At 47.2% G+C, this 12,249-nt stretch overlaps 1 protein-coding gene across 8 annotated transcripts in view; it reads left to right on the top strand.

Annotated features, from left to right (window-relative positions):
- The window catches only part of ABCA4 (ATP binding cassette subfamily A member 4), a 126,132-nt gene that overhangs the window by 57,964 nt on the left and 55,919 nt on the right, over nucleotides 1-12,249 (top strand). For all 8 annotated transcript variants that reach the window (XR_012509109.1, XM_074369987.1, XM_074369988.1 and 5 more), the window contains 5 exons: nucleotides 2,445-2,666; nucleotides 4,528-4,732; nucleotides 6,477-6,542; nucleotides 9,019-9,108; nucleotides 10,891-11,065. Coding sequence is in view for 7 of the 8 variants with exons in the window: in XM_074369987.1 (XP_074226088.1) it covers nucleotides 2,445-2,666; nucleotides 4,528-4,732; nucleotides 6,477-6,542; nucleotides 9,019-9,108; nucleotides 10,891-11,065 (758 nt within the window). In the remaining variant the exon portion in view is untranslated. The remainder of the gene's footprint in view (nucleotides 1-2,444; nucleotides 2,667-4,527; nucleotides 4,733-6,476; nucleotides 6,543-9,018; nucleotides 9,109-10,890; nucleotides 11,066-12,249) is intronic.

Here is a 12,249-nt window from a genome sequence, read left to right as displayed (position 1 = left end):
TTCACTTAGTATGATAATCTCTAGGCCCATCCACGCTGCTGCAAATGGCATTATTTCACTGTTTTTTATGGCTGAGTGATATTCCTGGTATAAGCTTTAGACTTCAGGCTTTGCAAGCCCCTGATACAGTGTCATCAAGCTTGTTCTGCCTCTTTACTGTCATCATATTAAGTGCCCCTTGCACTAAGCAACATGTGTGCTGACCCAGACTCTGGCTAAGTGTGTCCCATCTTATGCTGGACCGACCATACCTGGTGCCTACCTGATCCAAGGATGTTCCATCACATATCCTGTCCAATCAACACGTATCCAGTTAAGCCCAGTCCTGCCCCTGCTCTTTGTAATAAAGTGTACTAAGTCTGAAGGGTTTTGGTTTCAGTGTTGCACTGAGAGTCAGCGAGCTGTGGCCTTAGTCAAACCCTGTGCTAGCGCCCTATGAAAACCAGTGCTGATGTAGGGGTCCATCCGCTCAATCTGACCAGACTGAGGTGTGGCTTTAAATACACAAAGGGTCCCGGAATTCTACAGAGAGGTGGGGAGAAGCTGAGCAACCTGTCTTCCTCTAGGGATCCCTTGTTCCTTCCCTTCCTTCATTCTGCTCCTTTCCTCACTAGTGAGAAATTTTGTTTCCTCAGAATTGAAGGAGTCAAAATGCATGAGCATCTGACTAATGTAAAATGCATAAACATGCGCGATACCTTATTATGGCCATAAGATTTGTTGCTAATAAGTGGCATTGAGATTTGCCTCCCTAAGAATGGGTATTAGGACTTCAAAGCTTTTAGGACGTGAGGTAAAGAATGTTTACCGAGAGTCACTTGCACAAAGGGGTTTCTCCTTGTGGGAACCAGAACATTGTTCTTGTGATTGCGGAAACAGAGCTTTCCACAACAAAATAGGGTTTTCCTTTGAATGACGCTCTCATCTTTCCCCTGTCCTTCCTTCCCACCTCAACTATGCAAGAAAGAAGCTGGGACCTGGGGCAATGGGAAGGTTTCATTGTTATTCACACTATTAAGAATGAAAAAGAAAAGTAGTCTTTAGAAGGAGCCAAGGCCAGTGAAATTGTTGGGTCAGCCAAATGACTTTCATCTCTGCCTTAAGTCAGTGAGAAATTAGGTAGCTTAGAAGTCTGTAGGACTTCGCTTTGAGCTGGGATAAGAAATTGATTTCATTCTTCTGAGAACAGCAACAACCATCCTAAAGTCCTGTCAGCCAAAAGCCACATGTTCAGCGCTGGACTTGCTTTTACCAGGTGTGTGTGATTAAGGATAAGAAATAGGTTTCCCAGGGTGATACAAAATCAGGAACACTGAGTCTCAATCTTGACTTGTATTCAGATTTCCTCAAAGCTTGCTTCCAGTTAAGCATGGCTCTCTTCTACCTCCTTTGCCATTTGCTTTATTTCATTTTTCGACCCATTCTGTCAGTGCCTGGCAGGCGTGAGCGTGTGAACCAAAAAGTAATGGTAGCAGCGGGAGGTGAGTGGCACATTCGTCCTTCTCAGCTCTTACAGGCCCCTTACAGACACTGCTAATTGGTGTCTCTTTTCTACTGAGAGAAACCTAATGCTTCAGGGCACCACCACTAATTAATCGAATCAATTCAAGAGAAGAACCAATTTGTACCTTTATGTTCCCAAGAAAAGAACAGGTTGATCTACATGTATTTGGAGTTATGTACAAAGGGAGAAAATCCTCGCAGGCTGCCTATGACAGAAGAGAACCAAGAAGGCCTGATAAATCCGAACATTTCAGTTTATCCTCTAATACAACTGGGCAGCAGCTCACTTACTACAAATAGCTAATTTGGTCCTACTTTCTATACAGCCAAAGTGACTGACCCTCTAGTTAATGTGAAAGATACTGAATATTGCCCACGGGTTCTGTGAAGTTATTATGGGTGTGGAGGATTAATCCACTTCCAAGCAATGTGGATTAATTACTGACATTTTCACCCATGTGAGAGGCAAATCTCAGAATATAAATACAAACGATTGAGTCAGAAGGCCAGGCCCAGGCAGATGTTAAAGCTTGCAGGGCGGTCTCCCACCTCCCTCTTTGTTCCTCATCTGCTCAGTGTATCCCAGGAACTACTGATGCTCCAAAACCCCCTGTGCAGATCTTCCTCCCCTGCTCCATGCTTATTTCTCCACACCATGCCCTTCCCACCAAGGATCTGCTTACTGAGCACATAGTAATTATTCAGTACAGATAGGCAGCTTCATGTGTTACCCTCCTAGGGAAAAATGACATAATTAGAATTACAGAACTCAACACATTGAGTCTTAAGTGTGGAAATTTAGACACCAGCAACAGGCTGGTGGGAGAGACTCCTCTGGGACAGAGGGCTCCTGAAGGCCCCAGAATCACAGCACAGAGGTCACCCCTGAGAGGGATGGTGCCCCTGGACGTGGGTGGAAATTACTGCCTCTTTGGTTTCAGCATGGAAGGATCCTACACTACAGCAACCCGTTCATTCTCTTCCTGTTCCTGTTGGCCTTCTCCACCGCTACAATCATGCAGTGCTTCCTGCTCAGCACCTTCTTCTCCAGGGCCAGCCTGGCCGCAGCCTGCAGCGGCGTCATCTACTTCACCCTCTACCTGCCGCACATCCTCTGCTTCGCCTGGCAGGACCGAATGACGGCCGACCTGAAGATGGCTGTGGTGAGGGATCTTTGCTCACTCCTAACATAGGCTACACTCCATCTGCGGGGCAGGTGGCAGTCTGAAAGGACTGGCTTGTGGATGCACTTTGCCTTTGGGCTAAAAGGGATACAAGATTTGAAGGCGCAGGTGCAAAGGGGGGAGCAGTCTTCACCCTAAGCAACCCGATGGTTCCTCCTCACCAAACCCGTTTGATTGTCTTCCCTGGGATGTAACTGAAAGCCAGCTCAGCTCGTGGGTCCCTCTGTGTATCCGTAAGAGGAGGAGAGCCAAGCCCATTTCACTCAGGTTTTCTTCCCTAGCTTTTGAGAAGATTCATTAGGGAGGAAGCTTGCCCTGTAACCATTCTGTCCAAAAAGATGCTTCCATAAGTTGAAAAGTTTTGGTTTCTCTCCAAAAGAACTTGAATCGGGGCAGCTCTACAGTGTCTTTATAATGTTCTATCAGTGCACTCAGAAAGGGCTACAGAAATGAGCCAGTCCAGAGTCAGATCCTCTTGCCCGGAGAGGTCTCCAGAAATTGACTTTTGATTGCCTGAGAGGCCTCTTCACCGTTCCCAAACAACACTCTCTTTTTCTCTAATTGTTTTCAACTGAGCCATTTACATCCTCTCATTAGCCAGGCTAAACAGCTTCTGAGCTCTGCGGGTGCAGTTTCCCTCGTGCCCCAGAACGTCCCTGTCCACAGTTCTCCTCGTGGTGCAACTGAGAAAGGACCACCGCTTGCCTCTCCTTGGGGAAGATCTCAGTCTAACCTGTTCACACGACTCAAACTTATTTAGTTCTAGTGCTGCCAGGCATCTGCCTTTTATTTCTCCTGTTAAATAAAAATTAATTGCTATAATTTATGGCACTCAATTTTCTAACATGATCACAATGGGCAAGAAATCCTTATGACTCAGCCTGTGGGCAGAGCTGGGCTATCTCGGTATACTGGGTAGACAATTGGTACCTTGAAGGCATGGTTAGTTTCTTGCCTGTGTGGCTCCACCAGGAAGCTGCAGTTCTGGCCGCTCTGTGGACCAGGGTTGGGGTGAGATTTTCAAAAAGGTTTCTGTGAACATATAGCTAGAGAATTCCTTCCTTCTGCAGAGAGATACTCTGAACCCCACCCTGGGTCCTGCGAACTACAGGGAGACCTCCCAACAGAGGAAGTGGGACTAACTCAACCCTTTCATGTGCCTGTGTGCTTTCTGCCATGCCAGGGGCCACCCCCAGGGACATGACTGGGGAACTTCCTCTTCAGTCTTCCTTCTGCATGCCACCTATTCAGTTACTTCAGCTTCCACAGAGAACCTAAGAAAATGATCGTCCCAGGCCTGGAGATGGGAAAAGGTGATAGTCAATGTAACCTGAGGCTTTTCTAGCCTGACAGAGCTCAGGAAGTTGGGAGCCCATCCCCTGCCTGGTTCCCTAGCCTGCCCTAGGACATGGATGACTTTATGGACACTTCTGATGGGACTCTCACAAAGCAGTTCAAGTTAACTTCTTTGCTCTACCACGAACTGTGTGATCTTAAGAAAGAGACAGAAAGAAGGGGGAAAGGAAGGAAGATGAGCATGAGGACCTTTGATCCTTTGCTGTGTTATGCTGTGTGGTGTTTGTCTTCCCCAGTGCACAACCGTGTTCCATTGGACAGGTGAGAGGTGGCCTGCTGGGGACTGGGCATGTGTCCCTGAGGCCTGAGAGGCATTCCCAGAATTATCTTCCAGTGGGAAGACTGCCTTAACCCCTCCCTAGGGTGGTCTCACACCTGGATACAACCTGGACCCACTTTTGGTCCTCCTCCTACCGTGTGGCTCTGTTGGGTTGGGAAAACAGACCCTCTGCTCATCTTTCATGCCCTCTTTGCCCCACTGTAGAGCCTGCTGTCTCCTGTGGCTTTTGGGTTTGGCACCGAGTACCTGGCTCGCTTTGAGGAGCAAGGCCTGGGGCTGCAGTGGAGCAACATTGGGAACAGTCCCACGGAAGGGGATGAATTCAGCTTTCTGATGTCCATGAAGATGATGCTCCTGGATGCTGCTCTCTATGGTTTGCTTGCCTGGTATTTTGACCAGGTGTTTCCAGGTAAACACACGAGAGAGAGAGTAAGAAGTCTAACTAAGCATACCAATAAAGAAAGTCATCAAACTGCCAAGGAAGAGAGCAAGAGGAGAAGAAAGGAACAGGGAAGAACTACAAAAACAGCTAGAAAACACTTAGCGCTTAAAATGGCAGTAAGCATACGCCTATCAATAATTACTTTAAATGTAAATGGACTAAATTCTTCCATCAAAATACATAAAGTAACTGAATGGCTAAAATGCCAAAACCAATCTATATGCTGCCTACCACAAACACAATTTAGATGTACAGACACCCAGATGGAAAGTGAAGGAATGGGGAAAGATATTCTATACAAATGGAGGCCAAAAGAAAGCTGGAGTACCTGTTCTTATATCACACGAACAGATATTAAAAACAAAGACTGTAAAAAGAGACAAAGAAGGCCATTACATCATGATAAAGGAACCAATCCAACCAGAGGATATAACGTTTGCAAATATTTATGCACCCAATACAGGAGCACCTGAATATATAAAACAAACATTAACAGACTTAAAAGGAGAAATAGACAGCAATATAGTAATACTGGGGGACTGTAATACCCCACTTGCTTCAATGGACAGACCATCCAGACTGAAAATCAGTAAGGAAATGTTGGCCTTAAGTAATATATTAGACCAGATGGACTTAACAGATATTTACAGTACATTCCATCCAAAAGCAACAGAATACACATTTTTCTCATGTGCACACGGTACATTTTCCAAGATAGGTCATATGTAATGTCACAAAGAAGTCTTTAAAAATTTGAGGATTTGAATCATATCAGGCATCTTTTCTGACCACAGTGATATGAAATTACAAATTAATTACATGAAGAAGACTGGAAAATTCATGAATATGTGGAGATTAACTAACATGCTATTGCTTCACCAATAAGTCAAAGAAGAAATCAAAAAAGAAAGTTAAAAAAAAATCTTGAGACAAATGAAAAATGGAAACATTACATAACAATGTATAGAATGCAGCAAGGGAGGCCTGCCCTTGAGGAGCTTACCGTCTAGCTTTGGCCATGAAACACAGGATAATTATCAAACAAAGATAGTGTTCTCGCAGAATCAACATTCATAAGAGCAAAGCCTGCTAAGAGAACTGGACTAGGAGTTTGGGAGTATTTCCACTGAAACCCAGACAGACCCAGTAGAATGCAGTGGTTAAGATCAGTGGTATTAGAATCAAAATACCTGTGTTGGAATTGCCGTACCTCTGTTCAATTAGCTGTGACCTTGGGCAAATGCTTCAAACTCAGTGTGCCTTAACTTCCTTCTTCACAAAAATAGTAGTGCTACCTATCCCCTCGTGTTGTGTTGAGGAGTGAGTTATTTAGCAGATGGGAAGTGCTCACAGTAATGTCTGACACAGAAAGAGCATGCAACAAATGTTAATGATTGTCATCATCATTATTATTGGGTAACTGTTGGAAAAAGGCGTGCTTTAATTCTTTAATGAAATGTTTTCTTGGAAAACTAACGTCAGCCAAGATCATCAGTCTTAGTGTTGTTGGGTTCACTTCCCAAAACATGACCCTTTGAATTAAAACACGTTGGAAGGAGTAGTCTTTGAGGAAGCACGTGGAAAGCCGTGCACCGCGTACGAGCTGTAAATGTCTATCGCTGTAATCCACGGTGCAGGTGGACAAATTCCAGATCTACGGAGCTGGTGGGTGAAACTGCTTAGCCTTTTCTATCTGCCTGTCTATTTTTAGGGGACTATGGAACCCCACTCCCGTGGTACTTCCTTCTACAAGAGTCTTACTGGCTTGGCGGTGAAGGTGAGTTTTTTTAAAATTTTTTTAATTAAAAAAAAACCTTAAATGTTTGAAATCCACCCCTTTGGCTATGCATGGGCGTGTGTGACTGTAGAGATGGCTCTTACACGAAGCGTGCAGTTCCTGGTTGGTTAGCTGTCCCCTGGGGGCTCTGCTCCTCGGTGCTGCCTCTGATAGCCCACCTTTTCTCAGTCACTGGGCCAGGGTGAGTGGCAGAGCATTGGTAAACCCTTGCGTCCTGTACAGGTTGTGCCCAGTGGAGTAAATTGCACTAGTAAGAGGCCAAACCACTTTGTAAGGGTGCAAATGACTTTTGCAGCTTCTCATTTAAAGCAAACAGATCCAGAGACTCACAAAGGTGCCTTTGCGTTCATCTTCTGCTGCCTCCCCTCTTTTGCTTCTTTATTTCTCTTCACTTTTTCAAATATAAATGAATTTATTCTCCCAAGGTAAGGGCCCATGCGGAGGCTGGGGCCAATCCCTGATCTTCCAGGCAAGTATCCCCAGACTCTCTTAGTGTTGGTCTCTCTTGCGGTTGGGAAGAGGGCTAAAAGGACTGTGGCCCAGAAGGCATCATAGATAAAACATACCTTTCCTCCTGAACAGGACAGGAGGCCAAGAAGTAGGGGAAACCACAGACTCTTGTGAGGCATGAGGCAGCAGAGAAATCCCAGAGCTGGGAGCAGGGGACTCCCCCAGAGCTAGGAGTTTCTGGGAGCCAAGGAAGTACTTTCCAAACTGTTTGTTCCTCACCTGCCTGCTCTTTGCTTTGTACGATTGGGCCTCAGCCAGGATTTGCCCTTTCAGCACTAGGACAGGTGTTTGCTTTCTCTAGGGGACTGGCCTAGGGCCTTTAAAGGCTTGGGTGACTGGGCGGCAGGGGGAGACTTTCTTTTTTTATGGTTCAAGCAAACAGCACTTCAACAGCTCAGGCTTTTTTTTTTTTTTTTTTTTATGTTGATTTGTCTGTCTTGTCTATCTGTAAATTTTTAAATTTCTGCTGTAATAAAGTTACAACCCGAATGGGAGTTTTCAACACAGAAGTTTGTTCCTGGAATGTTTCCAATTTCAGTGAATACCAGGATTTGTGGGCAGTTTTCCCTCCGTGAGCTCAGCAGATATTCTGCCACTCAAAAAAAAAGAAAAGAAAAGAAAATCTCAAGACAAATGTATTCCTTCAAAAATGAGTCACATAATATTTTGCCAGCAAAAGCCAAATATTTTTCACCTGTCTCACAGGCTAGACTGAAGTAGGTTCCTAAATCTCTCTAAAATCGGAAGAGCTGAGTTTTCCCACCTGACCCCCTCCTTTCACAGTGAAGGAACGGAGCCCAAGAGACATCCACTGTCTCACTCAAGTTCCTGTTGGTCACTTGGGATAAACTCTTGAACTGGGACACGTATTTTCTGGCCAGGAACTCACTCCAATGACTGGAAGAATATTCCCCTGCTGTTTCATTATTACACGTTAGTGCAGTAAGATGGCCAGGGAGGAGACCAAAGAAATTGCGGGCAGTAGATCTAAAAGTCCTTCAGGAAACAGAAATAGACGTACGGGCGGTGGTGGGTCCCTGACCACCAGGCCCATTACTTACAACTGCACCACACGGCCTGAAAATCTACCGACGGCAGTGTGGACAGAGAGAAGCCCTGGCTGGCTGCTGCATTAAAAATTCACCCTGCCCACGGGTGTGCATGCGAGGCCAGACCTGTAGACGCTTGGCAGCAGTGGTTTCCTCCTGCCCCTGCTTTCCTCTGCGGCTGGCTCCCTCCTCTGCTCCTCTTCCCCTTCCAGGATGTCCTGCCGTCCTCGCAAACTGAGTGCCAAAGTGCCCCTGTGCAGGGGGGAGAGGGGGGGCTGTGTGTGAGAGAGTATGTGTGAGTGTGAGAATGTGTGTGTGTTTGCACCACAATTCACAATCTGCACAAGCCTGTATGTCAGTGAGGATCAACCCTGGTGTTAAGCCCCAAATACATGAATACCCATAAAAGCAGATTTCTCAGGTAAACCGTTTTTCAATCTGGCTGCTCATCATAGCAGCTTGAATGGACTTTTACTCCAGGTTCACCATGACTTTGACGTGTTGGCTTGGAGTGAAAAGTACTGTTGGTGAGCTAAAGAAAATTAACCCATTTCAAAGTCAGTCCTGGTTTTGTTAATTTTCTTTTTAATCACAATTTCTGACATTGTGGGCCCCTCCTGGCATGGTAGGATGGTGAGTGAAACTTCTGTTACAAAACTCCCTCTGGGCAGCTGGGAGGCCCCGCAGGCCACTGTTGGAACCTCACAGACCCGCGGGTCAGAGGCGGGCGGAGCCCTGCTTGGGGCTGATCCTGGGAGCGCCAACTTGGCCTTCTGAGAACGGTGTTTTCCAGCTATGGTAGGAAACTCTGCTCCCCCCTCTTCTTGCCTCCTTTCCTCCCTTTACTGATTCTCAGTTCTCACCAGGAAAGTAACAGTGGCTTCTGGTTGGTGCAGGGTGTTCAACCAGAGAAGAAAGGGCCCTGGAAAAGACGGAACCCATAACAGAGGAAATGGAGGACCCGGAACACCCAGAAGGAATAAATGGTAAAACAAACAAACAAACAAACAAACAAAAACCTCAATAAAGAATGCAGAGCAGAGGCAAGGAAAAGTTTCAGAACACTGCAAAGGGCCAGAGCAAAACACCTCATGACTGGGGTGAAGTGGAACCTGGGAAACTTACCGTCTCCACTGACAAGGGTTAAATCAGACAGCTTCTCAAGGACCCAGCTGCACATGTGCAGAATGGATGGTCCAGCCAGACATTAACACACGTTTCCTGGAGAAAGCAGATCCCAAGTATGTGGTGTGTTTGTGCCCTTGTTAGGCAAACCCCAAGTGAGTTGCACAAATGTGCTGACTTCCGAGGATTTAGCAAGAACAATAACTTGGGTCACTGGGACTTAAAGCGGATATGAGCTATAAGGAAAGACAAAAATAAATGCTTCTGTGCCCAGGGGGAAAGAGTCTAGTGGAGCTGACTACGCTTCACTTGCGGTTTACAAATCTGGAAGCCCATTCATTCAAGCCATCAAAAGCCTTTCTTGACCCTGGAAGTTACTTAATAATTCCTCAACTCATGGCTAAGTCTGCAAGTGTTCCCCTGGCCTTTGCCTCCCTTACCGTCCCTCTTGAACCAGTGCTGAACTTCTCCCCATATTCTCTACTCCTAAGCACATACATTTCTCTAGAATTTCTCTGTGAATGCTAAAGTCCTCTTGCTATCCTTACCCTGGGCTTAGAGAGGCAGCATGGCCTCTGGACTTTGCCTGGTGTTGCATGAAAGGGTCCAGCCTCCATTCCTCTGGCCCACCCCAGGCACCATTTCACAAAGCTGAGGTCAGAGACCTGTGGCTCCTTAGCTGACTTCCAGTCAGCCGAGCCTGTGGGAAGACCCTTCTCCCAGAGTAGAATTCCAAGAACGGAAGCAGGAGGCTAAGGCCTGGTCCCACCTGAGTTATAGGCGAGGTCAGGAGGCACAGAGAGAAGAAGCACTGAGACTGTTTTTGCAGGGGAGTTAAGTGCTCAGAACTACAATATTAAGATGACAGATTAAGCAGTTCTGTATAGGATGAACTAGAGCAGGAGAGACTGGAGGCCAGGGAGACGTGGACATTCGGTAATGAGGGTCTGTGCCGGAGGGGAGTGTGGGAGGAGATCAGCAGAGGGACAGAGTTTGAGGGACAGGGTTGAGAAGGAGTGGACTGCCCTCCCCAGTTAACTGGAGAAGCTCTGGAGTTCTGAGGAGCAAAAAGTCAGCTTTACTCGGAGTTGACTCAAAGATTTGAGCCAAGGTGACTAGGAGAATGGTAGCTTGGAGATAGGAGAGTCTGAAGGAAAAAGTTGTTTGGGGAAGAAGATGAGGAGCCTGAGCTGTTACAAGGAATCCATGAGGAACTGAGTCAGAAGCGCAGGCCTGGGGCTGAAGGTGAGCGTAGGGCTTGCTCTCCTTACAGACAGTGAGTGCTCTCTGGGTTCTGACCCCAGGTCTGCCCCTCGTCAGCCGTGCGACCTTGGTGAGACTCTTGATGTCTTGTGTCTTAGGTTCCTTCCCCTGGAGAAATGGGCGCAGTAGAACCTCCCTCCCCAGGGCTGTTGAAAGGGTGAAATGAGGAAATCCGCATAAGGCCCGGGAAACGGTCCCTGGCACAGAGTAACTGCTCAATAACTGTTAGATGTTGTTGTCACCATTGCTCTTCGATAGTCTTCCTTACAAAGGTCATAGCTCAAGCCACGTGGGCAGAAGACAATGGTCTGAAAAAAGAACCTTGGGGAATGTGTACGTTAAAGCGTTGTATTTACACCACGTTTATTTTTTCCAACAAGACTGCTTCTTTGAACGTGAGCTTCCAGGCTTGGTGCCTGGGGTATGTGTGAAGAATCTGGTGAAGATTTTTGAGCCCTACGGCAGGCCAGCCGTGGACCGTCTTAACATTACCTTCTACGAAAACCAGATCACCGCTTTCCTCGGTCACAATGGAGCAGGGAAAACCACTACCTTGTGAGTCTTCAGGCAAAGAGGCTGGGGTCTCCATTCTGTGCTGTCATTCTCTGGCTCTATTCTTCCTCTGTTCGCTGCAGCCTACTCTTTCCCACTGAATCTTAATGACAGAAATATGCTCTGCATTTGTGTCCCAGGAATGTGTAAAGCACATTGCAGTTTTCAGAGCTTACACTCGTATATCATTGTAATTGACCCTCAAGTGAAGTTGGGGAGGGAGGTGGAGTCGTGGGTTTATCAGGGAAGTGGACATCCAGAGAGCTATGTGACTTTCCCAAGGTCACCAGGGTGTAACGGTTCAGTGAAGGCAGGAGCCAGGTCCTCACATGACTGTCTCTTGTGTTTGATGCTGAGGACCTGTCCCCCTACGCCCAGGCTCGCCAGCACTAGGACCATGATGGCTGTGCTAAAGTCATGGCCACCACCATCACATGCCCTTGGTCTGCAGAGTACTGCTTATCTTCCAAGAGCATCCCTTTTCCTACCTGTGCGGGTTGGTGGTAGTTCTGGAAGAAGGTAAAAGGGGGCAGTCTCTAGAGGGGCTGTGGGTACCTGGGAGTTGAAGACCACGTTCAGGGAAGGGGAGGTTCTGCGTGGACCTCAGCTCAGGGAGCGCCCCTTACTTTGCTAAGGGGCCTGAGCTCCAGCTGCTGAGGAGAACAGGGCCAGCCGCGGTGGCCCTCTCCAGGGGCAGGGAGCCCTGTGAACCCAGCCTGCAAGTCCTTCGGCTTCTTACAGAGCCCCAGGAAGGAACAGCAGTGTACACCCTGCGTTGGAATGTTCCTGAGGGCGGTTCGGTGTGAATGGAATGTGGGGCTGGTGCCATTATATTTGGTTCTGTTTCCCTCTAGCGGTCGATCAACAGAGATTTCAGCTTCTCAGCACGAGTTCAGCGAGCCTGAGCTCAGAGGCAGTGCTGGGAGGGGCAGTGCTGACCCATCCCACTTCCCTCCTTGTTAGCTAATACGGTCAGAGAGCCCGAAGCCCCATTCGGGACCCCGAAGGCAAACACATTACTTCATGAATGTGAAATGCAACGTCCCCTGGGGGCTGAAGCACAATGTTTAATAAAAGTTGTATAATACTTTTAAGTCTGGCTTTGCTCTGGCACTGTTCTAAGTGCTGTACAGGTGTTGACTCATTTAATCCCCACAACAACAGCACAAGGTGAGAGTTGTCATTTC

This window comes from Camelus bactrianus, chromosome 9 (genome assembly GCF_048773025.1).
Source record: "Camelus bactrianus isolate YW-2024 breed Bactrian camel chromosome 9, ASM4877302v1, whole genome shotgun sequence".
NCBI lineage: Eukaryota > Metazoa > Chordata > Mammalia > Artiodactyla > Camelidae > Camelus > Camelus bactrianus.
The sequence above is the reverse complement of the archived record's forward strand: the minus strand, read 5'-3'. Positions and strand labels throughout refer to the sequence as shown.